Raw genomic sequence first — 26,196 nt, 5'->3', positions numbered from 1 at the left:
GTTAGAAATATGCTGATTTAAAAGTGGACAGCTCTCTTGTTCCCAGTGTCTCATTAAACGTAGCTGAGATACGATCAAGCAGAATTAGAGGTTGACATCCCTCTGTCTATTCAGCTAGAGAGCTCCGAAGAAGAGGAGCTCTGAATTTGTTAGTGCTGCCAGGTTCACGTTCCTTTCCCTAAAGCAGCAGATTTCTAGATTCTTTTACTGAAAGTGGTTTGGCATGCTGCTGCCATTTGGTGTCTTTTTTGCCAGGGGGTTGATAATTAGCATTCAGGTTTCTTTCATCAAACATGCCGAGACCTATGCTAGCTTTAGGGATGCAAAGAAGACTGAAAGAGACCCAGTCCTCACCCTGGAGAGACTTTGTCTAGAGGGGAAACTGATAAACAATGATGATACTAACTGGGAAGAGATAGAGGGCCAGAAAAGGAAGCTCTTAACTCTGCCACAGGGAATCAGGGAAGGTTTCAATAGAGGCATTTGCTTTGAGACTTAAAGGATGAGCAGGAATTTACCAGATAAGTATCTCTTCAACTGTGTATCTGATTACAAACGTCCTAGAAGCCAGCTACTGTTACCTGCAGACACCAGCATGAATGTAGAAACCCTGGGTCTTTCTTCCTCACCATTTTGTCACCCTTGCTTCCTCCTTGGCCCGACACAGTATTTCAACAAATGTTTGTTGAATGAATGATTAAGTGAATTGACACATGGAAACAGCTACTGTTGGAGTAACTGAGCTACTTATACTCAGGAATGCTGTCCTTATTCCTATTACCTGTTGTCTCTGAGGCCCCAGAAGCACTATGTGTGAGCAGTGGCCAGTCTGGCATCTTCATATTCTGTGAGCACTCCAAGCCTTGACTACAGTATGGTTGATTTTCGTACTACTGCTGTAGTATCAAAGAAAGAATACCAGGCTTGGCGTCAGGAATCCAGGTTCCAATCCCAGATGTACTACTTATTTACTAGTTGTGGTAGAATTTAGGACAAGTCTGCTTTCTAAACCCCAGTTTCCTTGTATGCTAATAAAGTTAAGAATACTATTTTACAGGCTTATTCTGGAGATTAAAGTCGATAATGGATGTGTAACTAATAGTGCCTCCCATTCGTAGTGGATGCTTTTGATATCTTAATCTACCTATGTACCTCTGGCTACCCTCATCTAGTACAGAATTTACCTTTGAAGAAAATATTTTAATGATTATTATTATTACAATTTGGATCATTTATCAGGATAGTTCCAAGCATCAAACTTCAATATCCTTTCATCAACGTGAACCTTATATTTTTCTGTAAATGTACTGCTTTCTTTGGAATCCCACACAGTGAGTTTTTCTTTATTACCATCACATCCTTATTTAATATAAAGGGAAAGACCCTAAGCGTCCTTAAAATTTTCCTTTGCCAGAATTTCACAGATTGGTTTGTATATTGTCTTTACCATAACATTGTATCTTTCTGTTTCCTGGCAACTGACTCTCCTTAAACTCAGCTCTTCTACAAGGTGGCACCAAGAAGTTCATCAATAACAATGTAGGCTGTTTAATCATCATTGTCATTGTTGTTGTTAAAGCTGACATGTTGCAAATTGTGTTGCTCAATTTCAGTTTTTAGTTTCAATTATTTTATTGACTATCCGACTATGACAGAGGACACTTTTAAGAGAGCATATGCCATTTTTTCAAAGCAAGTTTTATCAAGCAAAGGGGAAGGAATAATTCTCCATATGAGAAACCACAGGGACGTTTTCTGAAATACAGACTAGAAAGAATTCATGTGAAGTGAACTATTTTCTACCATCCTTCCATTGGCAGTTAGATGTTACATGCTCTTACGTAAGGACTTTAATATGAGAACACATTAAGGGCTTTGAAATTACCTGTGGAAGTAAAATACAACTTCATTTCAGACCTTTTCCTTTCAAGCAGAAGAGACTTTCCAGTGTTCAGATTAAAAACAAAAAATACTAAGAGAGATTTTGGCAACCAATCTTAATCAGTACTTTTTCTGTGTACAAAGTTGAATAGTTCAAAATTAATTTTCCCTTTGTAAAGTGTGTTTTCATATGAAGAATTGTAAATCCATTTTATTTAAAGAAAATGCAATTCTGTTGCATATTCTGCTTGAGATAGTCTTGCCCGTGTTAACAGGAATCTGTGACAGTGGTCTGTAAAACAGAATATAATCATCCTAACCTCTTTAGGGTATAAGGAAGCAAAATTTATTCATATTAGTAAATGCCATAGGAACTCCAACTGTCAGGTACTCTTTCAAAGGGAGTAGCATTTAATTTTTGTCTTTGCCATTTATATTGACCAATTATGCTTTTCCAAATTCAAGAAATCTTACATTAATGGATATTTTAATTCATCAGTCTTTTCTCCTCTTTTCAGAGAAAGCTTCTTGCTATCTACCTCCACCATGATGAAAGTGTATTAACCAACGTGTTCTGCTCACAAATGCTTTGTGCTGAATCTATTGTCTCTTATCTGAGTCAAAATTTTATAACCTGGGCTTGGGATCTGACAAAGGATGCCAACAGAGCAAGGTAATACTGTTGTTCACAAGTTATAATTTGGGCTTCTGTTTTTTAAAAAAAGTTATCATTGTATTTGGTTTCTTATCATCATAAGCATTTTCATCCTCAGCACTAAATTCTCTACTATTACATTAAATTATATAAAAGCTATTTGTTGTAGCTAACATGCAGTTATTTACAATGGGAAAATATACCTTAATTTATAAAAGATTTCTAAATCCAATAGTAACCCAAAAAAACAAAACCAAAATACATTGTTTTCATCTTTTTGCAGTAAAACTGGTACAGTACATTTCTATGTACTGTATATTCTAATGTTATCATCTGTTGTTGAATATTTAGAGAGAATCTGTTTTTAATAATGTTCAGAAAAAGCAAGGCAAGTCTAACATATAATCTTAGTGGTAAGCTTATTTTTTAATAATTCCAGTGAAGAAGGCAGGATATTCTGGACTAGTCCATGGAGTTGGTAATAGCTTAACTCTAGCATAGACTAATTGATGTAACCGCTTTATTGCACACATTCTTTTGCACACATCCATATTCTCAGTAGGAAAAAAATTCTTTTCTAGCTGTCAGGATAAATTTACTTAATTTGTTAATCATAACATCTATAAATGATGAATAATTCTTCATATTTTGCCTGTTTAAGTTTCCCATCTGAAATACATTACATCATGTTTAATTACACATGTGGCCATAACATCCAGTGATGTTACTTTGGGTGTGTTAACACAATAATAATCATAGGCTGCTGGTTTATGAACAGGGAGATTAAATTAATTCATTTCAAGGCAAGCCTATTGTAGTTACCTAATTTAAATGATTATAGAACAATTAGAAATCACCTGATTTGTTTTTTTATTATTTTAGAGCTCACTGAATTTTTGCTCATCATTTAGACTTTGTTTTATGTAACCTGAACCTGAAAAGAAAGATGATTCTTCCCTTAAATGTGAAGCAAAAGAATGTTGAAGCAATTTCTTCATCTAATACTTCATTTCTTTAAGCAAATGGTTAGGAAATTTCACAGGATGACTTCGTTCTGCATTGGAAATGTTCCGTGTTATACATAAATAAAGAACCTTTAGCACCTGTATTTGTTTAAATTAAATCAGGTTATTATTCACACTCAGTTAAAGGTGATGAAAAGCAGTGCCAAAAACAGATAAAAATGCAGCATCGAAGGTCTTTCATGAGGCAAAATACATAGACTGGAGACTTGGCTAAATCTTTCACCATTCACTGGCAGTAAGGAATCTCCTCCTTTCCTTTTATCCACAACTTGATGGAGAAGGAAACACTATTTCTAAACCATCTGTAGTGGCTAAGTTCAGCAGGCTACCTGCTGTTATTTTGTTCTATCCTCCATTTAATTCCTTAGTTCCTTTTATTTTACAATGACAAAAAATTGCAGTGTAGTTTCTTTTGAAAAACAGTGTTTGAGGGTTTTTTTTTATGACTGGCAATCAACAGCCATGTAATTGCTTTGTTATGTTTTACTAAAGAAGTCTGTTAAGTAGCACAACTTTGATACACTAGTAATAAGAGTTTGCAGGTTACAGAGACACCTGTGGTGACCAAAGCGACAGAAGCTGCTTATTAGAAAGAGCCAGTACAGCTGTGTCCTATTAACTCCTTATGACACTTTTTTTAAAACACAAAATAAAGGCCTTGTTTAAGGCTTTAGAGCTATTTCTCAATGAATTGCAGGACTGACTATGAGGTATGATAGGCTATTTCAGTCTACATTTTTAAAAATACGGTATCATTATTATTATCATACAATCATGAAAATGAAAAGAAGTGATATTAAAGACTAAAAACAGAAACACGTAGGAATTTGCTTTAATAAATATTTGTAGGAACAAGAAATAGGGCCAATGGGGAAAAGGAGAATGTTACAATTTCTGGAATTTAAGATACTTGGCAATCCTTACTCAAAATCAAATTCTATCCATATTACAAATTAAAAACTATTTTAAGTTAAGGTATTATTTCTCTCTATAAAGCAAAAGAATTATGTAGAAGCTTTTCATGTATAGCTCCTCATTATTATTGTTAAGGCAAATGGAAAAGTACACATTTTACACACACAAGATAAAAATTCATTGGAATGACATATCCATAAAAGAGAGTAAAAGTGGATTTCGTTTTGCTATATTAAACTGTAAAAAAATCTTAATTAGTCTGATTTATTGTCCCAAAAAAGGATTAGTTTAGCTCCGGTTTTCTGACCACCTATCATAAATTCATCTAAATATAATTGTCTAATTGAGTTTCTGTCTTTGTGATCTTAGGTTTTTTAGCATCACATTTTATCCAGAGGTGTTTGTCAGAAAAATTTGTTGCATTAGACAATGAATCATGGAACAGTACATCAAAAACTAATGGTGTACTATGGTGACTAACATAACATAATAAAAAAAATTTATTGCATTATCCATTTGATGCTATTAACAGTGAGTAACAAAACCTCAAATTTTCACCCTCAATTCAATAAAAGACTGCTGCACTAATATTTACTGGTCAGTGAGCTACATTTCAAAAGTTACTGTGCCATCATTTGCATATTACCAGAGCTAAAATATGACAGATTAATATGTGAAAATATAGAAGAGATTTCTAGGCACCACAAACAAGATCGTTGCTGTTAGTTTCCTGTTAACTGTGATTTTTCTTATGACAAATGTAAAAGTTTGGAAATAAATTCCTTGTGGATGGCTTGTCTCATTCCGTTTCTGGTTCAAACTGAGCCTAGTTCAAACTGATCAACACATTTTAAAAATCCTGAGCCTGTAAGCTGGCTGGTCTGGATGACTTCTTAGTGGTTTTCTGGGACTACCCCTGACATGATAGCTGGGAACATTTCTGCCCAAGGTGGGGAGGGTCTTGCCAAGCAAATTTACTTTTCCTTAAGTACTCTGCTAAACCTACAGAAACATTAGTCCTCCTCGTTTTACTGTGAATCTCTCATGTGTAGAAGATAAGTGAAGGATTTTGAACTAAGGGAATGCTTTGGTAAAGTTACCAGATTGTGAATGTCCATTGTGGTTATAAGTTAAATTTCCTGATTTCACTAACAAACTAGAATAAAAAGGAAACAGATGTCTATAGAATGTCACTGTTATACACCTCTGTGATGTTGATGATTTAGATTTCCCACCTCCAAAATGATTCTAATAACTTTCTAAGTTGAATACTTAAGTCGACCAACCTATATCTGTATAAAATGGATTAGAATAATTTCTGGATTGATCTTGGAACATTCCAGATAATAAATTGGGACATCAGACTGTAGCAGTAATGATTATGTGCCTATCTTCTCCCTCACTAAACTGTGATCTTCTGGAAAGGCTTGTTCATATTATTTGTCTCATTCAACAAAGCACTTCAAAATACAAAATTCTAGGAGAAAGAAACTCAGTAAGCATTTGGCAAATGAATGTATGCATCCAGTTCCACTAAAGAATACGTTTATAATTTCAGTAGTATATATCTAAATGTAGGCTTCTTTCCTGGAAAACTGTACAGTCTTGTTGGCTGCCATGTCTACTTGGAATTCAGGTCCGTTCTTTCTTAAAGCAGTAGGCAGTAAGCCCTTGTTAGTCTTAAGAAGTGCTAGAGGGTATAATTTCCTAAATATCCGTCTGAACAATGATCCTGAAAGAAACAGTAGGGTATAAGTGTAAATGAAAGAGCTAAAAACAGATAATAGTAAACAAGGAGATCCTGCAAATCACTTCTGAAAGTGGCTAAAAAGATATCTTAAGAAACATATATTTCCTTCATGTTTATTCATTGAGTAAACATTTAGTGAATATTTCATGTGCACCAGGAATGGTGCTTTGCACTGAGGGTGAGAAGATGAAAAAGACACAGTGCTTAATGCTCAAAATACTCATAGTCTAGTAGGAAGACACAGAGCTAATACGTAATATGAAGTCGCACAAGGTGCTTTGGGAGTACAGGTGAAATTCATAGGGAGTTACTCTACCTGAGTGGGCCAAGGAAGTACTTGAAAGAAATGACACACAGAAACATGAAATTAGAAGTTTTGTTCTTTTTATTTAGAGGTTTTTATATTAGCAGCATTCCTAGTTTATTGGGTTGTAGATATTTGCTATTTTTATAAAAGAATATTGGTATTTTAAGCCTCATAATTAAGTATCAGAAATGAAGGATCAGTGGTTTATGTAATTGTGGAGGAGGGGGCCCTGGCCAGCTAATGTAATCATATATGGTCTGAACCAGATTGAGGATTAAGGTCAACCAGCCGGGACGGACAGATCCCAAGCAGTAGTTTTGTAATGATTCATCCCAGTATTGGCATATGCTTACAGGCAGACAATGGAGCAGAAAGCAGATACTGTTTTAGATGTAGAAACATGTAGAAAACCATCATGGATTTAATAATAAAGATATATTTAAGGACAATCTACTATTAGTGAACAAATGCTTGTGCTATAAAAGAATAGTTTTTTTTCTTTTTTTATTAATAATTTTTATTTTGTTTTATTAGTCACCATACAGTACGTCCCCAGTTTTTGATGCAATGTTCCATGATTCATTGTTTGCATATAACACCCAGTGCACCATGCAATATGTGCTCTCCTTAATACCCATCACCAGCCTATCCCAATCCCCCACCCCCCTCCCCTCTGAAGCCCTCAGTTTGTTTCCCAGAGTCCACAGTCTCTCATGGTTCATTCCCCCTTCTATTTACCCGCCCTTCATTCTTCCCTTCCTTCTCCTACAGATCTTCCTATTTCTTATGTTCCATAAATGAGTCTTTCTCTGCTTGACTAATTTCTTAAAATTCAGGACAGGTATCACCTCTAAGAAGCCTTGTCATTGTCCATTCTTCTCTTGCCTCTCAGTCTGACTTAAAATGCACATTCTTGGGGCGCCTGGGTGGCACAGCGGTTAAGTGTCTGCCTTCAGCTCAGGGCGTGATCCTGGCGTTATGAGATCAAGCCCCACATCAGGCTCCTCCACTATGAGCCTGCTTCTTCCTCTCCCTCTCCCCCTGCTTGTTTCCCTCTCTCGCTGGCTGTCTCTATCTGTGTCGAATAAATAAATTTTAAAAATCTTTAAAAATAAATAAATAAATAAAATGCACATTCTTTATGCTCCTATAATATCCATATACTAACCTGTATTGATGGAATTCATTACACTGTATGGTTATTGTCTATCTCCCTCTTAGGTTGTCAGCTCCCCAAGGGAGCTATGTCTGTAATCTCAATGTGTTACACAGTGCCTTTGAAAAAGTCAGTGTTATATTGAAAAATAAATAATCTCTAATAGTCCTATTGAATAATGAGAGAGACCAGCTTGGGTAGTGGAAAGAGTATGGAAATGCTGCTGTACGACTCTAATTGTGTGATCTTCCCCCATAGCCATTAATAGGACTAATAAATCAAAAGCCTTCATTTTCCTTGTAGAATGAACTAACAGTGTCCAGACCAGGTACTTTGTTTTCTGCTGGCCCTGGACCACTTTAGGATATTGTGGCCTGTGCTCTGTGTACCAGGTAGCCACACACCAGCTGGAAAGAGACTTGAATTCTAGCCTAGATGAGTTCATCCAGTGGTTCCAAAGTTTCTTCCCCAGACTCACTAAGTCTCTGATAGCCCTCAGACAATTGGCCCCTCAGATTGGGCCATTCTGGGATGGTATTCTGAGCCTTCTGCAATGGTGATGGCGCTGATTAAAGTAAACATATCCATAGGACCAGAGTGCTAGTCTGGCTACATGATGACATGTGCCAAAGAGCCAGACAAGTTCCATTTGGGCACCATTTGAATTAAATGTAGATAGTACTATATAAAGCACTAGCACAATAACTGTTAATTTCCTTCCCTTTCTTAGAGTTATTTGGACATCTATTGGATGCATGGGAACATTGGCACATGGGTGCCCTTGGTGTGAAGCTCTGTTTTTGGCTGTAGTTGCTTCATCAAGGAAAGCTACATGACATGTGGCACACTAAACCACCAATAATAAGTGGGTTAATGGGTATCTCTTGTTCTGACCAAGAGGGCCCACAAGGCAAATGTCTCCATGCATCCAATATAGGTACTGGTTTAGATGATTTAATTCTAGAAAACTTAAACATTGAATTTGACTAGGATAGTGCCAACTGAGGTGACAAGCCAGCTATGAGTTGCTTATATGGAAGTTTCTGAGGTGCAAATGTTTAGCACATCAGCATACATGCTACAAAATGTTAAATCAGGCATTGCACACTCTTTCTAAGCAGTGTTCTGAGTAGCTGCAAACAGTTACCTAGGAATTGCTGACAGTTACACAGGTTGCATGTAACGTATACAGAGTGTTACATTAAATTTTGCCTACACAGTTAGTACCAGTGTTCACAGACAGAATTCTATTGCCTGTTAATATTAGCTTTTGAACTTAATGCCCTTGGGTGCAGTATTTCAGATCACTGTAAACTTCTGCTGCTATGCTGACAGGTACTTGTTAGCCTTAATATTCAAGTGATAGTTTTCCACATTACTTAATCTTTGGCAAGAGTTAATTGACTTAAAGCTCTTATTATCAGTAGGCTGTCTTCACCTGCACTTTCCATCTCAGTAATTAGCCATATTCACAGTGGCATACCCTTAATTCCAAACTGCTCAGTGCTTCATGCCTGGCTGAAGCCTAGATGACCATGTTACTCTAACCCTACACCTCCATTTGATCCAGCAAATATAGCCCAGGTGTGGGGTCTGCGTGGGAGACACAAGGAGTGTTAATTTCCAGCTGCTACCCTAGGAGCAGATATGGATTCTGCAAAAGTAGCTGATAAAACAGATGGATATGTTGTGGTCAGGGAACCAAGACTTCGTAAGAGCCCTCATGCCAGATTTCCATATAATTTTCACCAAACTTCTCTATTCCCTTTGTGCTGCGTTTTTCTTCCAGTACTTTAAAAGGAAATGTATTGTCATCCTAAACATCCCAGGTCAAGGGCTTAATTAATGCTTTAAAATAAAGGTTCCAAAACACCAGGAGAGTTTGTCATTTTCTCCCTGGTTTGTTTTGTGAAGAGGGAGGAGAGAAGGTGAGGAGGAACCCCTCCTGTTCCATGATTACATCCTACCCACTCATTTTCTCCTTTTCTCCTCTGCTTTTGATTTTTAGTGGCGGTCTTAACAGAATGTCAAGATCAATTTGCAGCATGGTTTAACTCAAGGTTTGCGTTCTGCCAGCAGCAATTGTCCCTGCAAACAATGCCGTGTGTTCTTGTAACTTCAGAAGCTTTTAGAAGGATCATGGCAAGGGCAGCATCTAATGACTTTATTAGTGTAGGGTTTCAAAATGGGCTCTGTAATTGTTCATATCTCTTTGTCAGCAAGTCATAATTACTGCTCAGCATTGTCCAAGGGTGCACTTGTGAATAGTTTTCTAATAGTACTGAAAGGAAGGGAAAGAGGGGAGGATAAAAGGTGATGGCCTCTTACGATTGAGAATAAGCCAGTCTGTATATAGATGATGGCTAAACTGTTTATAATACTTTACTCTTTTTAAAATGTTCTTTTGGGTTTGAAATGACTAGTTGGGAAGCCTTTTTTACTCTGATTTGGATACTTCGCACACTACTACTTAGTACTACAATCATAACTGCCTGGTGATGCCTGCATTAAGTCTGAATCAAGCTATGTATTTTTCCTTGACATTAATCTAATTATTGCTATTTAGGAAATGTGTATTTAACTCAGATACAGTTTTCTATGTGTTTTCACAGTCTATGTGAAAACTATTGTTAGAAAAGAATGATACAAAAGTGATAATTGTTGATAAGACAGTCCAAAAGAACAATATTGTAAGTTTTTATTAAATCTTATTTTTCTCATGCACTAGACCTTTCTTGTTACTCTTTTGGTATTCTCCTTGGTCTTTCTGCTAAACCCTTTGTGTTTTGAATATTTGAAGTATTTTGATTGTAAGAGTCACAGAATTAAAAGAATGATTGCCTTCTCAAGATGTATGGAGGTTCAGCTTAATCCCAAGTCTTTGTGCTCTGTTAAATTTTTTCCTTTTCTGTGACTCTCTAAATTAATGTACAGTTCTTTGCAAGTATTCACTCCCAATAGCTAGTTATCCTAGTATTTTAGAATATACAGATTCAAATAAATATGACTGCCAGAGATTTTTAATCCATTGTTTATATAGAATAAAAAACATGAGTTATCTAATGAAACAAATTCTAAAAATAAGACATCTCCAAAATGAAATACCATTTTTTTAAGTAATATATACCCCATCATGGCTTTTGCCTTTCTTCTTGCCTAAAATTGAAAAGATCTCAAGAGATTTATTTTTTTTTCTTAACTGCTTTGTTAGAATTAATAATTTTTATATTCCTGGTTGTTTCTGAAGAGTTTTTACTAATCATATCATCTGTGCCACTTAAATCAGTAGTACAGTTCTCCTCTTCCATAAATACTGATGGTAATACACTAAGAAAAATCATAATGGAAACTTGTTAGTTCAGTCATATTAAACTATGGAAACTTGTTTCTCTGACATTTTTCTAGCATTTTCCTGTCAGTCTACATAGATACTCAAAGAGGTTTTAGTGCCCAATTACCTAATCTGCTAAATATACCACCAAAAATTGAAAGAGAAAATAACTGTCAGTCTGGAACTGGGGAGTCAGGTGGAATCCTGTTTCTTATGTGTTTGGGTAATTCATTAGGAAATAGATTTGGTATCCTTTCCTCAAGCTTATGTTTGTGTCTTTGAACTTGACTGCATTATAGTAATAGAGAAAAGTGACAAAATAGTTTTATATTATTAACAAATAATGGGCTAACCTTAGGGATTTTTGTAAAAAGCTTTCTGTTAATTTATCTACTATTGGCTGACTCAATCTGTAGCCACAGCAATAATTTAAAGAATCCTTCTAAACAGACTCCTTCCATGTATTTTTCTTTTCCTCAATGCATGATCAGCACCAAGAAAGTCCTCTTTAACATTCTTTTCTACACATCTCAACTAAGGAAAGAGTGAAGGAAGCTTATATGAACAATAAAGAGGTTTTAATTGCTGTATCTCAATCTGAGAAATTATATTTCCAACCCAGTATCAAATCAGGTGTTGGTGGCTCTGAGCAGCTCCCAAATAAACCACAGCAACAACCACAGCAACAAAAATTTATTTGGCTATTATAAAAGCTATGTAAGTATTAACTTTTTATTAGTTTTTAAAGGAAAACCTACACACATTTAAATGTCAGTTGCTGTTCTTGAAAGACTATGATAAACTATTTTCTCATCGTTTATACAGATAGATAGACCTCATTCATAAAATGTAGAACAATTAGGAAGTGGGACTCAGTCGGTCTGGGAGTATAAATAAAGAAATATTAGGCAAATGGTATAACATTTCCAAATCTTTTTTTTTCCATCTATGAAAACTGGGGAAGAGGGCGCTGACAGCTGATCTATTTGACCTAAGACCTTTGACCTTTATCTCTAAAATTCTCTTTCTGATGACTTGGACACAATTGTTTTCAATAGAAAAAAGAGAAGTAAGCAAGATTTCATTTTTAAAATAAATGTTAGTAAAGTATGTAAGTAGATTATAGCATACTGCCCTTACCAGTTTGTGTTGATTTAGTTAGAGTGACCTTAGTGGAGTGTAGCTAAGGAAGCCACAATCATTTTCTGCCTCTCACCAATAAAGATAGCTTCCTTACCCTTAGAACTGTTCTCCAAGCTCATGCCATTTTTTTTAATGATTTTTTATTATATTATGTTAGTCACCATACAGTACATCCCCAGATTCTGATGTAAAGTTCGATGATTCATTAGTTGCGTATAACACCCAGTTCACCGTGCAATACGTGCCCTCCTTACTACCCATCACCGGTCTATCCCAATCCCCCACCCCCCTCCCCTCTGAGTCCCTCAGTTTGTTTCTCATAGTCCATAGTCTCTCATGTTTCATTCCCCCTTCTGATTACCCCCCCTTATGCCATTTTTTTTTAAAAAGATTTTATTTATTTATTTGACAGAGAGAGAGACAGCCAGTGAGAGAGGGAACACAAGCAGGGGGAGTGGGAGAGGAAGAAGTAGGCTCCCAGCAGAGGAGCCCGATGTGGGGCCGGATCCCACAACACCAGGACCACGCCCTGAGGTGAAGGCAGACGCCTAACGACTGAGCCACCCAGGCGCCCCAGCTCATGCCATTTTTGACAGGAGCTTCTACTGAGAAAGTATCAGTAGCTTAGAACAAAACTATCATTACTGCTTTTTTAAAAAATCAAAACACAATAACTGCAATGATTAAACCAACTATGTGCTAGACTTTATCTATGAGCTCATTTAATCCACACTGTATATACATTACCTCATTTAACTACCGTTCTGCAGGGTAGATAGCAAAGGTCCAACCACATATGTGGAAACTATTTTTGGCTCAGAGAAGTTCTGTAATATACCAAGGTCATGTAAATGGTTGTACCAGATATAAATCCCAAATCAACCTATGCTTTTCTGCTTCATAATGCTTCCTGCCCCATGACCTTGTCAGGCTGAATTATTCAACAATGAAAATGTACTGAATAACTGTGTGCAAAACCTTGTGGGGGTTATAAGAGAAATATAACACATGGACCTTTTGCACAAGGAACAAATAAACATGGGATTCACTAAATCTTAGAGTTGTAGGTTAGAGAGGTATACTCAACATCAGTTTGCAGCCATGCAGGCGTTTTTCCTCATAATGTGCTTAACTGATGTTACTACAGTTGCTACCTGAATACTGCTAAGGACAAAGAAGTTAAAGCTTCAAAAGATAATATATTTTTGAGCTACTCTAAAAGCCAGAAAAGGTTTTTGCTACAGTGCTGCTTCCTCTGGAGGGCTTCTGCAACTTTCTCCCTTTTGGTTCTAGTTTCGAATTAATAAGCCTAACTTGGGAATTAGTAAGCCTTAATTTCTGTTCTGCATTACAGTCCTTTGTCAGTCTAACCACAGCTATCTTGTTTACCCTATTTTTCTTGCCTTTTCTTACCAAGTATGTATATTTCCATTGTTTCTTATGTGCTAGGGTATCTAGAGCCAGCCCGTGCAAAGGTGCCCAAAATCGAGCATAGTGCTCCAGAGCAGTTTTATCTCATGCTACGCTCAGTCTGTTCTGTAATTTTATTTATTGGCTCCTGCTGAATTGAGTAGTCAACTAAAATCCCCCACCGGTTTTTCAGAAATGAGGCTGCTGAGAATGGGCTGGGTCTGGGTTGTTATTAAACTAGATCTCTGCCATTCTCTACTAATGCAGTTGACTGACAGTATCTTTTGAAGTTCAGATTCTGTTAACTCTCCCAAGAGTTATCACTCACAAATGATGTTGTAACTCCTGTAACTACTGTTATCATTCTTGATAATCCTCTCTGTTCCTAGACATATCTGACTCCAGAAAAATTTTTTTCTTCTCCTTATTTACCATACTTGGATGTGGTCATCAAGAGAAGCTTTATCACCTCATATATTTTGATTTCAAGCACCTGGCTCTGACCAACATCTCCTATCTTACTTGCTCAATTGCTAAAGTTTTTTTTTATATCATTATGTCCTCTAATCTGTTGACCCTACCACTTTACTTACCTACCCTTTTCTGTCTCCAATCTTCATTTCCCTCTTTGTCCTATTTAGATTTAAAGGTCCATCATTATCACTTCCTTGTAATATCTTAAATATCTTAAATTCCCTCACCTCTGTCTCCCTCCATTGTTGAACCAACTATTTACCTTCTCTGTGCCTATGCCCTTGCACTTGAACACTGCTGGAGACAGTCACACTAATTTTTTTCTAAATACACACAAACTTCAAGCAAGTACACAATAATGCTGAGCAAGCCTACTGTGATCTTCTAGTTTTTCTTTCCTCAGATAAGGTGGCTATTTCGTACTACTACTCATTCATTAAACGTCTTATGTCCCTCGCTTCTCCCTTTCCCAGCTGTCCTCATTAGTTGACTAAGAAAACAGAAGTCATTAGATAGAAATGACTCTTAATTTTCTTTCTTCAGGCCTCAATGTAAATGTCTACTTTTCAAAAAGGCCTGTTGAACCTTTTTAGAGAAAGCTTCTTCACCATCATTCTCTTTCATAGAACTCTCTTAGAACTTTTCATAATAAGCTGCTATTTTGCTTATTAAAATTTTGTTTTCTAATTCTTCCATTAGAATGTAGGATTCCTAAGGGCAAAAATTACATCAATCTTCTTCACTTTGTTTCTTACTGCAATACTCAATAATTACTTGTTGGATAATATAAAAATGTGAAACAGTGTAATGGTTGAGTATGGATTAATTTGGATTTATTCAAACTAGAATTGGAATTTTAGCTATGCCTATAGGCCACCATAGTGACCTTGAGCAAGTTGCTTAAACCCTCTAAGTTGCAGTTTCTGTATTGGAAAATGGAGATTAAAAACTACATCCCTTAGGGGCGCCTGGGTGGCACAGCAGTTAAGCATCTGCCTTAGGCTCAGGACGTGATCCCGGTGTTATGGGATCGAGCCCCACATCAGGCTCCTCTGCTATGAGCCTGCTTCTTCCTCTCCCACTCCCCCTGCTTGTGTTCCCTCTTTCGCTGGCTGTCTCTATCTCTGTCGAATAAATAAATAAAATCTTTAAAAAAAAAAAAACGAAACTACATCCCTTAGAGTTGTTGTTAGAAATAAGTGGGATAATTGATTTTTGAAAAGTCTGGCACAGAGTAAGTGCCCAGTGCATTTTATCTATATATGTATATTTTATTTCTTTATCTCAGACATTTATGAGAAGGTTGACAAAGCCAAATGGTAAGCTGTTTGAAACCACCTCCATTTTGGTAGCACTCTATAGGTTCAATTTCTCGGTGACAAAGGATTTATCCCACTTAGCCTACATTTCTGAATCTTACCCTGAGGGATACTTTGAGATACCTCGTCACTTCTTACTGGAGTCCAGATAGTCGAAGCTTAAGGAATGCTCGTGAGTTCTCAGCCTGCTAACCTCATAGTTAGTTAGGTTTATCATGTTCTTAATAACCCATGCTGCCTCCTAGTCATCACTACAGTATTCTAATTATTCATAAGCCATTTGTCTAAGTGACTTTTCTAGCTTTTGTAGAGGACTGAGGTCAAGTTTACTGATCTGTACTTTTTGAAACTCATGGCATTTGCTTGTCTTTAGGGAGGCAGATTCCTCAGATGATAGTCATTTTTATCATCATTCATGCTAGCTTTTTACTGACCCATTTATTCTGCTACCTATCCATTTCTTTCTTCAGTAACTTATCCATCCATTAAATATTATAAATACCTGGGGTGATTAAGTTTTGTACATAAACACTGAATTCAGCTCTGTAATTCTGGCAGCTTAGGAGAAAAAGGAAATGTGATAGGCATATCCTCATTTAATCATCTATCCATCCAATATATATATTTATTGAGTTTCTACTACGTGCCAGGTACAGTTATGTCCTGGAGTTTACAGTTTACTGTTTATAGTTCTCATTGACTAATAAAAAAGAATTACCAGTTCATCTCAAGATTTCCTGGCACTGAATTCAAGAGAATTTTTTTGCATAATTGTCTACTTGAGAGTCATTTAAGAGATAAAATAGACGATTATTTTTTGCTGTTGTTTTGCATATGACAGATTATTTTAAATTTAAATAGATGCTTCTTATATCAATCCTCTAGAAGCAGAGGGCTTTGTATTAAATATTTTTTAAGTAATGGTAATATTTTTAGGGAGCTTAGGTGATATGGTCCTTAAATATTCCTTTTTGATGATCTGACTCATAGCTGGTATAGAACTTAAAGGAAAAGCCTATGTAGTCAACCTGTCCATTCAATTCTCTTTGTCACACATCAGCTGTCTTGAGTGACCTTTGCTAAGTGCTGTACTGTAATCGTTTCTTGCTTGAAAGCTTTAGTGAGTGACTGAGATGCTAATATATTGGACTATTGGTCATTCATCTTTTAAAGACTTTCTTCCTATGTATGAGAGTTCTGCTTATACTCTCCCACATTTTTTTTTTATCCATTAGGATGGAGGTGGGTGGGGGGAGATGGGCCAAATAGGTGATGGGGACTAAGGAGTACACTTGTGGTGATGAGCACTGCGTGTTGTATGGAAGTGCTGAATCACTATATTGTACACCTGAAACTAATATTACACTGTATGTTAACTAACTGGAATTTAAATAAAAACTTTTTAAAACATCAACAGGGCACCTGAGTGGCTCGGTTGGTTAAGCACCTGCCTTTGGCTCAGGTCATGATCCCAGGACCCTGGGATCCAGTCCTCCATTGGGCTCCTTGCTCACTGCGGAGTCCCTCTACCCTTCCCCCCTGCTCGTGATCTCTCTCTTGCTCTCGCTCTCACTCTATCTCAAATAAAATCTTAAAAAAATAAATAATCAAATACATAAAGAAATTATGTATAAATGTCAATGTTCCAAGAAAAGCCAACCAACTCTGAAATAAATCATGCTGAAAAGTTTTTAGATAATAATAAAATTATAAAGTCTCCAAATTTTGCAGGGGGAGGAAAGAAATCAGGGAACATGACAATATGAAAAAATAGCTATCTTCAAATCTCTACCCTAGACTAGGCCATGATCTTATGTTACAAGGATGCTAATGCATACTGTAGAAGTTGTAAAGCAATATAATACAGTGCCAAGCGTGGTGCTAAGCATAACTCCTTGTTTAGTGGTGTGAGTCTGAAGCACATAAAAGAAAGGATAAAAAATATTAAGTAATCTGCAGACCAATTCTAAAAACAGGTATCATTATCTTCAATTTATATATGAGAAAGCCAAGGCTCAGAACAATTAAGTTATCCAGAGAAAGAACCAGTAAGTGACAAAATCAGGTTTATTTGATGCCTAAATCTGTTCTTCCTACAGAATTATGCTGCTTGCAATAATCCCTACTTTCTTTAATATGCTAATTTTTAAAGACTTTATTTTTTTGAGAGAGAGAGAGAGAAAATGGGGGGAGGGGCAGAGGAAGAGGGAGAGAGAATCTTTTTTTTTTTAATAATTTTTTATTATGTTATGTTAGTCACCATACAGTATATCCTTAGTTTTTGATGTAATGTTCCATGATTCATTATTGGGACAGAGAATCTTAAGGAGACTCCACACTGAGCACAGAGCCCAGTGTGGGGCTTGATCCCACAACCCATGAGATCATGACCTGAGCCAAAACCAAGAGTCCAACACTTAACAGACTGAGCCACCCAGGCACCCCTATTATGTTAATGTTTGAATATTTTACACCTCTTTTAAATCACATTTCAGTGAGTAGTGACAAGATGAAATTATGTAAAAACTGCAGTATGCTAAAAAATCAGAAGGGAAGCTTAAAGTCATGAACTTGTGGACCAATACTTGCTTATTTTGAGGGTCCAAATGACCTACAGTTGATAGAAGCACAGTGGAAGAGCCCTTAGAGACCATGTTAGTAATTCATGCCAGCTGTCTTAATTAAATTGATTTCAGAAGTGGTTGGAAGAGGAAAAGGAAAGTTGTATGATCAACATTGTTATGGTGGAGATGTAAGTTACGAAAGCTGATTTGACATATGTAACAATATAATTAATCACTAGGTGTTAGGAGCACAGAGGTGAATAAGCGATGATTCCTGTCCTTGTAATAGCAGTCCAGGAGTACCATCATGGAACACAAAGTTCTCCCTGACTTCTGGGCTCCCATTCCCTTCTCTGATTCTCTCCATCACTTTATCTGAACCAGTAAATCCAGGCCCGAGTTAAATATCGCATTATGGGGGCGCCTGGGTGGCACAGCGGTTGAGCGTCTGCCTTCGGCTCAGGGCGTGATCCCGGCGTTATGGGATCGAGCCCCACATCAGGCTCCTCTGCTATGAGCCTGCTTCTTCCTCTCCCACTCCCCCTGCTTGTGTTCCCTCTCTCGCTGGCTGTCTCTATCTCTGTCAAATAAATAAATAAAATCTTTAAAAAATAAATAAATAAATAAATAAATAAATATCGCATTATGTTTCCTGTTTATGGGCCTTGATTTACCAAACCCAAAATATCCTTAGTATCTTTAGGACAGAAACCATGATTTATCTTGTCATCTATTTAGTAGGCCCTCCTAAAGATTGATTGATTGGTAAAAGGCAGAACACAGAAGAAATAGTATCTATCATTTAACATAAATTTGCTCTCTTATACAGCTCCTGGAAAATGAATCTTCTCTTTTCATTGCTAGAGGAGGAAGTTTTGCATTTGATAAGAGATTGGATTAGATATTCTCTGTTATTCCTCCCAACTAAGATTTATACAGGGTACTTAAAATAAATGCTTATGTTCTTACTGGTGGTGAAAAAAAGCCAATTACCTATTTATGATTATTGTCCTTCTAAAAAATTAGTATAAGTAATGACCCTGTAGTCATTAAACTGTCAGTGCCTCAAAGCCTTTTCACTTGAGCGAAATAAGGAGATAAATTAAGAGGTTAATTGGTTTTTTAAAACTCTGACTACTAATCAATTGAGACAATTTAACAGTTTACTGTTACTTGGAAGTCTAATAAACCTCAGACAGGTGAGGGATGCATTTTAGATTAAATCTTCCCAAAATCTCACCTGTGTTTTCTTAAATTTGCCTTTAGTTTGGCTGTGTTCTAACAGGCATACTGTGTGTGCATTTTCATGGAGATACATTTTACTATCCTTTTAGGAAACGATTGATACATACTGATAATATGGATCAATAGTCATTAAATGATTCTACCTTTTACCCTGTAATTCCACTATATAGACTTTTTATCTTAAGGAAAGACTTCTGGTTATTTATCCCAGTATTATTTATGATGATAAAAAACTAGAAAGAAAAATCTAGCAGTAGGTGAATAGTTATGAATATAGCAACGTATATATCTACTCAATGGAGTATTATTCAAACAATTACATAACATGCCAGCTCAATTACTATTGCATAGAAGGCTGAAAGGTTGTATTCATTCATATAGTGATTACCCCAAAAATGAAAAGATATATTTGAACAAAAGACCAATAAGAGATAGACAAATGTGATTAACATTGTGTTGAAAGTTTATGGAATTGTGATACTGTATGTGGAAAACCCAAAGACTCCACCCCAAAATTGCAAGAACTCATACAGGAATTCAGCAAAGTGGCAGGATATAAAATCAGTGCACAGAAGTCAGTTGCATTTCTATACACTAACAATGAGAGAGAAGAAAGAGAATTAAGGAATCCCATTTACAATTGCACCAAAAATCATCAAATACCTAGGAATAAACCTAATCAAAGTGGTCAAGGATCTATACTCTGAAAACTGGAGAACACTCATGAAAAAAATTGAGGAAGACACAAAGAAATGGAAAGACATTCCATGCTCATGGATTGGAAGAATAAATATTGTTAAAATGTCTGTGCTTCTCAGACCAATCCATATGTTCAATGCAGTTCCTGTTAAAATACGTCAATATTTTTCAGAGAGCTGGAACAAACAACCCTAAAATTTGTATGGAACCAGAAAAGACCCCAAAGAGCCAAAGAAAAGTCAAAAAAGAAGACAAAAGCTGATGACATCACAATTCTGGACTACAAACTATATTACAGAGCTATAATCACCAAGACAGTATGATACCGGCACAAAAACAGACACATAGATCAATGGAACAGAATAGAGAACTCAGAAATGGACACTCAACTCTGTGGTCAACTAATCTTCAACAAAGAAGGAAAGAATATCCAATGGAAAAAAGACAGTCTCTTCAACAAATGGTATTGGGAAAATTGGACAGCCACATGCCCAAGAATGAAACTGGACCATTTTCTTACACCATACACAAAAGTAGACTCAAAATGGATGAAAGACCTAAATGTGAGACCGGAATCCATCAACATCCTAGAAGAGAACACAAGCAACAATCTCTGTGGCCTTGACCACAGCAACTTTAGGCTAGACACATCTCCAAAGGCAAGGGAAACAAAGACAAAAATGAGCTGTTGGGACTCCATCAAGATAAAAAGCTTTTGCACAGCAAAGGAAACAGTCAATGAAACCAAAAGACAACCTACAGAATGGGAGAAAGTATTTGCTAATGTTTTATCAGATAAAGGCTTAGTATCCAAAATCTATAAAGAACTTACCAAACTCAACACCCAAAGAACAAATAATCCAGTCAAGAAATGGGCAGAAGACATGAACGGACATCTCTCCAAAGAAGACCTACAAATGGCCAACAGACACATGAAAAAATGTTCAACATCATTCAGCTTCAGGGAAATACAAATCAAAGCCACAATGAGATACTACCTCACACCAGTCAGAATGGCTAAAATTAACAAGTCAGGAAACAACAGATGTTGGTGAGGATATGGAGAAAGGGAAACCCTCTTAGACCGCCAGTGGGAATGCAGACTGGTACAGCCTCTCTGAAAACAGTATGGAGGCTCTTCAAGAAGCTAAAAATAGAGCTACCCTACCACCCAGCAATTGCACTGTCAACTATAGACCCCAAAATACAAATGTGATCTGAAGGGGCATCTGCACCCCAATGTTTATAGCAGCAATGTCCACAATAGCCAAACTATGGAAAGAGTCCAGATGTCTATCGACAGATGAATGGATAAAGAAGATGTGGGATACACACACACACACACATATGTAATGCAATATTATTCAGCCATGAAAAAGAAAAAAAGAAATCTTGCCATTTGCAACAATGTGGATGGAACTAGAGGGTATTATGCTAAGTGAAATAAGTCAGTCAGAGAAAGACAATTACCATATGATTTTACTCATGTGCGCTTTAAGAAACAAAACAGAGGAGCATAGAGGAAGGGAGGGAAAAATAAAACAAGACGAAATCAGAGAGGGAGACAAACCATAAGAGACTTTTAACCATAGGAAACAAACTGAGGGTTGATGGAGGGACGTGGAGTGTGGGGGATGGGGTAACCGGGTGATGGGCATTAGGGAGGGCATGTGATGTAATGAGCACTGGATGCTATATACAACTGATGAATCACTGAACTCCACCTCAGAAACTAATAATACACTATATGTTAATTAACTGAATTTAAATTTTAAAAACGTTTATGGAATTGATATTACATGCAGTTTTTCTTTACTTTTATAACGGACTTACTATCTTTCAGATTTTATATTTATTTCATGACTGGCTTATATATTCACGTTAATCAAAACTCAAAAGGCATAAAAAGGAAGGAAATGAAAAGTCTTGTACTTACCCCTGACTCTAAATTACCCTCCCCAGAGGCACTGTTACAAGTTTCTTATTTATCCATCCAGAGATTATTTTATATATAAACAAGCAAATATATACTTACTTTTCCCCAGTTTTACACAATTGGTAAACACTACTCAACACCCTGCTTTTTCCACTAACATTATATGTTAAAGGTATTCCATATCAGTTCATAAAGAACTCTTTGTTTTGTGGCTAAGTATTACCCCTTTAAATTCCATAAGATACTATAATTTATTTAATAAGATCCTACAAATGTACATACAGTATTCTGCTATCACAATTCAATAGCAACAGTACACATAGATGATTTCCCACATGAAAATATATCTAGACTAAATTCCCAGTCGTAGGAGTGCTAGGTTAAGACTATGTGTGCATTCTTTAACAGATGAATAAAGGCGTGGTGGGGGGGAGGCAAGCCATAAAACAGACTCTTAACTATAGAGAACAAAGTGAGGGTGGGTGGAGAGGAGGTGGGCGAGAAATGGGTTAAATGGGTGATGGGTATTAAGGAGGGCACTTGTGATGAGCACTGGGTGCTGTATGTAAGTAATGAACACTAAATCCTACACCTGAAACTAATATTACACTGTATGTTAACTAACTGGAATTTAAATAAAAACTTGGAAGAAAAAAAGGGTATGTGTGCACCGTTAATTTTCATAGATGCTGGCAAATTGCCTACAAGGGAGTTGATACCAATATCACTCCGACTAACAGTGTACAGTAGTGCCTGTTTCCCTATAACCTTGCTTTATTAATTTGACAGATGAAAAATAGTTTCATAGTGTAGCTTTATTTTTTTTAAGTTTATTTATTTATTTAAGCAATCCCTACACCCAGTGTGGGGCTGGAATTCACAATCCCAAGATCAAGAGTTGCACACTCCAGCAACTGAGCCAGCCAGGGGTCCCTCTTAGTGTAGCTTTCATTAGAAGTTAATTCATTATGAGTTATTTTGAGTATCTTTTCATATATTTATGAGCCACTACTATTTCCATTTCTGGGAGCTGTCTTGATACATTGTTTTTTGAGCTTTTCCTTATTGTATAAGAGTTCTTTGTACTTTAGGGAAATTAGTCCTTTTTCTGTGCTTTGAAATTCAGAATTTTTCCCGTTTATCATTTACCTTTTGGCCTTGTTAAGCTGTTTTTTACCATATAGAAATAGTCAAAATTACCAATTTTGTCTTTTATGCTTCACTCTGCTGTAGCTGTACTAACTTCCTTTTTACCTTTAAAATATGCTAGGTACTCTCTTCCCAGAGATATGTGTTTCACGTCCTCCTTCACCTCTTTAGAGTCTTTAACCAAATACCAACTTTTCAGTGAGATGTTCCCTGACTATATTGCAGCCTCCCCTTCCCTGCTTTGTTTTTCTCTTATCACCTATAGCTTTCGAGGTCTATTTTTGTCTCACAGAGGCATTGCAGTTCACCTATACAAATGAAGCAAGTGAAAATTAACATCTTCAATGTGGTCAACACCTCAGGAGAATAGATACATGCTCCACTGAAGCTGCCATTGCCCAAAACATTTTGGGGACAACTTCTTAAAGAACTGCATTCTGAGACAGCTTAAAGCCTTACAAGGAAAGCAGTCCTGTGTCCTGAAAGCAGTGTTTCTCGGTGTGGTCCATTGATCACTTACATCAGAATCACCTGGGTGGGTTGGCAGCTTATTAAAACAGGCAGTTTCCTGGGCCTTTCTCCAGATTTACTGAATCAGAATCTGAGGGATGGGGCTGAGGAACTTGCCTTTGAGAATAAACCCCCTAAGGGCATCTGGGTGGTGCAGTTGGTTAATCGACCAACTCCTGGTTTTGGCTCAGGTCGTGATCTCAGGGTCATGAGATTGAGCCCCATGTTGGGCTCCGTGCTCAGCGTGGAGTCTGCTTCAGAGTCTCTCTCCCTCTGCCCTTCCCGCTTGTGCACTGGCATGCTCTCTCTCTCAAAATGAATGAATGAACGAATGAATGAATCTTGAAAAAAAAATTTTTTAACTCCCTAGGTGATTCCTAAGCCATTAAAGTTTGGAGATCACTGCCTGTATGTGTCTCCCAACTTAGTCATGTACCTTGTTTACCTAACTCAGTTTGAATCAGAGGTAAGACTATTTACAAAAATCAAAGCCACCCTCAAAGGACAAAGGGGCATGTGCCAGGGATGCTGAAGGTCATTCCCAATGGGAACTCCAGAAATGAGCTGAACAATTGGATAGGTATTGCAGACTCACAGAAATGATGTTGCGGTAGGAGACAAAACTGTTTGGCTGACCTGTTTTTGGTGTGCTTGGCAGTGCTAGTAACTTGGTAAGTCTCACTTCACACATTAAAGAACCTTGGCTTTAATTTTCCTATTAAAGCGAAAAGGGGAAGAAAGGAAAATTGTGTGTTGCCTAGATAGGTAGATGATCTCTAGGGTCCTTTCTCTATCTTATGTTCTGATTTTTCTACTGATGATGAAAAAAAAACCCTCATACATGAATGAATATGTGTAAGTAATGAGATTACTGTAGCAAAAACTGCTATTTGGTCTGGTTTAAAGGGAAGAGGCTTCTTAATTAAAAAATAGTTATTTTAGTTCTGTATCCACTTTCTTATTTCATTTTTCTTTAAAGATAAGTAAGTTTAGAAAAGCAGATTTAGCTATATAACTATATTGTGCCTCTAATATTCACTTTTAAAAGTTTTGTAGTATAACACAGCTGCAGCATCATGTATTTTCTTACTTTCCAAATAGCAATACTTGCCCTTTCATTCTCTAAATGAAAATAAAACCAGTGACTGTTTTTTTTTAGTCAACAATTCTTACTAGGCAAAATATCTTTCAATATTGCCCCATAGATATAAGCTATCATTTTAATCCTGAGAGTAGTTGTGATAAAAATGTTAAATATCATTATGCAATTAATAATAAAATAGCTACCAATGTTAAGGGCATGTCATATTTTGAACATAATTCTGAGTAAACTTTTTGTATCTTACAAGAATACGTGTTTTAAAAGTAAGTGTTATTCCCATTTTACATCCGAGGCTTCTTTGGAGGTCATATTGAAGTGTAATAATCAGAAAGCCTCCCACAGAGTCATTAGCAGTTTTCGGCTTTCATTTTTTAGCATATGTGCCTCCTTTTACATTACCTGGTATATTGTAGGTAGTCAGTAAATGTTTGCAGAATTTCACCACTCTCCCCCTAATTTGCTGTTTCCTTTAGTATATGTTTAATGTTGGAGTACAACTTAGTACAAGTCAGTGACTCGTTTAATTATGACTTTGAAAGAAACTAAACTATATCCTGTTTTGAATTAAAATGAGATTACTTTTTCCCACATCTGATTTATTACTAATCCTGGTTTCCATTAGCAAGATAGAAAAGATATAAATTTTCAGAGACTGAAAATTTTACTAATGGTTAATATATGCTAGCCATTAGATGTTCTGCTTATTTTTCTCCCCAAACTTCAGATTTAAAGATAAAGATTGTATCTTTCTAATTTTAGATTTCTAATAACAAGAACTGGTGAATATGAGCTACTAATTATATTTTGTTTCTTCAGCAAGGCAGAAGTTTGAGACTTCTCACTCCCTAACCCCACTACCACCACCACCCAGCCCCCAGGGACCAATGAGTTGCTTTATTGTACCTGATTTGTGATTAACTGTTTTCTCCTCATTCATTTTCTCAACCTTCGTTGTTCTTCCCCTTCCTCTCTAGCCCCCTCCTCCTACCTTCATTTTACCCTCTTAGTGAAGTCATTTGTTCTTTGTCTTTTCAAATTTGTCACTTTAGCTTTTGGTTTTGGGGGTTGATTTGGCAACGTATTCCCTCTCCTCAAATAGATACGTGATGAGTAAGTTGTTTCATTTATTTAAATTTTTTTAAATTAAAAAACAAAGCCATTTCTCCTTGCCACAGAACAGTTGCCGTTGCTTCCCCTTTTGGTTTTGAGATTGCAGGAATCCAGTTGCTGTGGAAACCATTTATCCCTTCACGTCACCTGACTCTCATGAACACCATATGCAGTTTGGCTGACAAGGTTGGTGCCACCATTAGGTGCACTGGCACACTTTTATCTCTTTAAAAAGGAAGAAAATGCCACAGTTATAAGAACCACATTTTTTTCTCTTGAAACAATTTGTTTTTCCCTCGTCTGTTTTTGTGCTGATGTTTTGAATTGGATTTTTGCAGTTGGTAGTGTGCTATGAATGGTAACTTTGTGCTGTGAATGATGTAGAGAGGAAGAAGCAGAGTCCCCAGCCATGAGAAAGATTTGATATCTGCATTGTGAGGTTTTTGTAAATTGTAATGGAAGGAACTCATAAGTAGGAATTTTGTAATTTGGGGCTGTCCATTGGCCCTACAGGC

The 26,196-nt window shown here is 36.6% G+C and overlaps 1 protein-coding gene across 3 annotated transcripts in view; it reads left to right on the top strand.

The window, feature by feature from the left end:
• Positions 1-26,196, top strand: part of FAF1 (Fas associated factor 1) — a 474,879-nt gene that overhangs the window by 353,260 nt on the left and 95,423 nt on the right. For all 3 annotated transcript variants that reach the window (XM_011227828.3, XM_034652358.1, XM_034652351.1), the window contains exon 13: positions 2,400-2,554. In XM_011227828.3, coding sequence (XP_011226130.2) covers positions 2,400-2,554 — 155 coding nt within the window. The remainder of the gene's footprint in view (positions 1-2,399; positions 2,555-26,196) is intronic.

This window comes from Ailuropoda melanoleuca, chromosome 2 (assembly GCF_002007445.2).
Source record: "Ailuropoda melanoleuca isolate Jingjing chromosome 2, ASM200744v2, whole genome shotgun sequence".
NCBI classification, from domain to species: Eukaryota; Metazoa; Chordata; class Mammalia; order Carnivora; family Ursidae; genus Ailuropoda; species Ailuropoda melanoleuca.
This window is presented reverse-complemented; position numbering and strand designations above follow the sequence as displayed.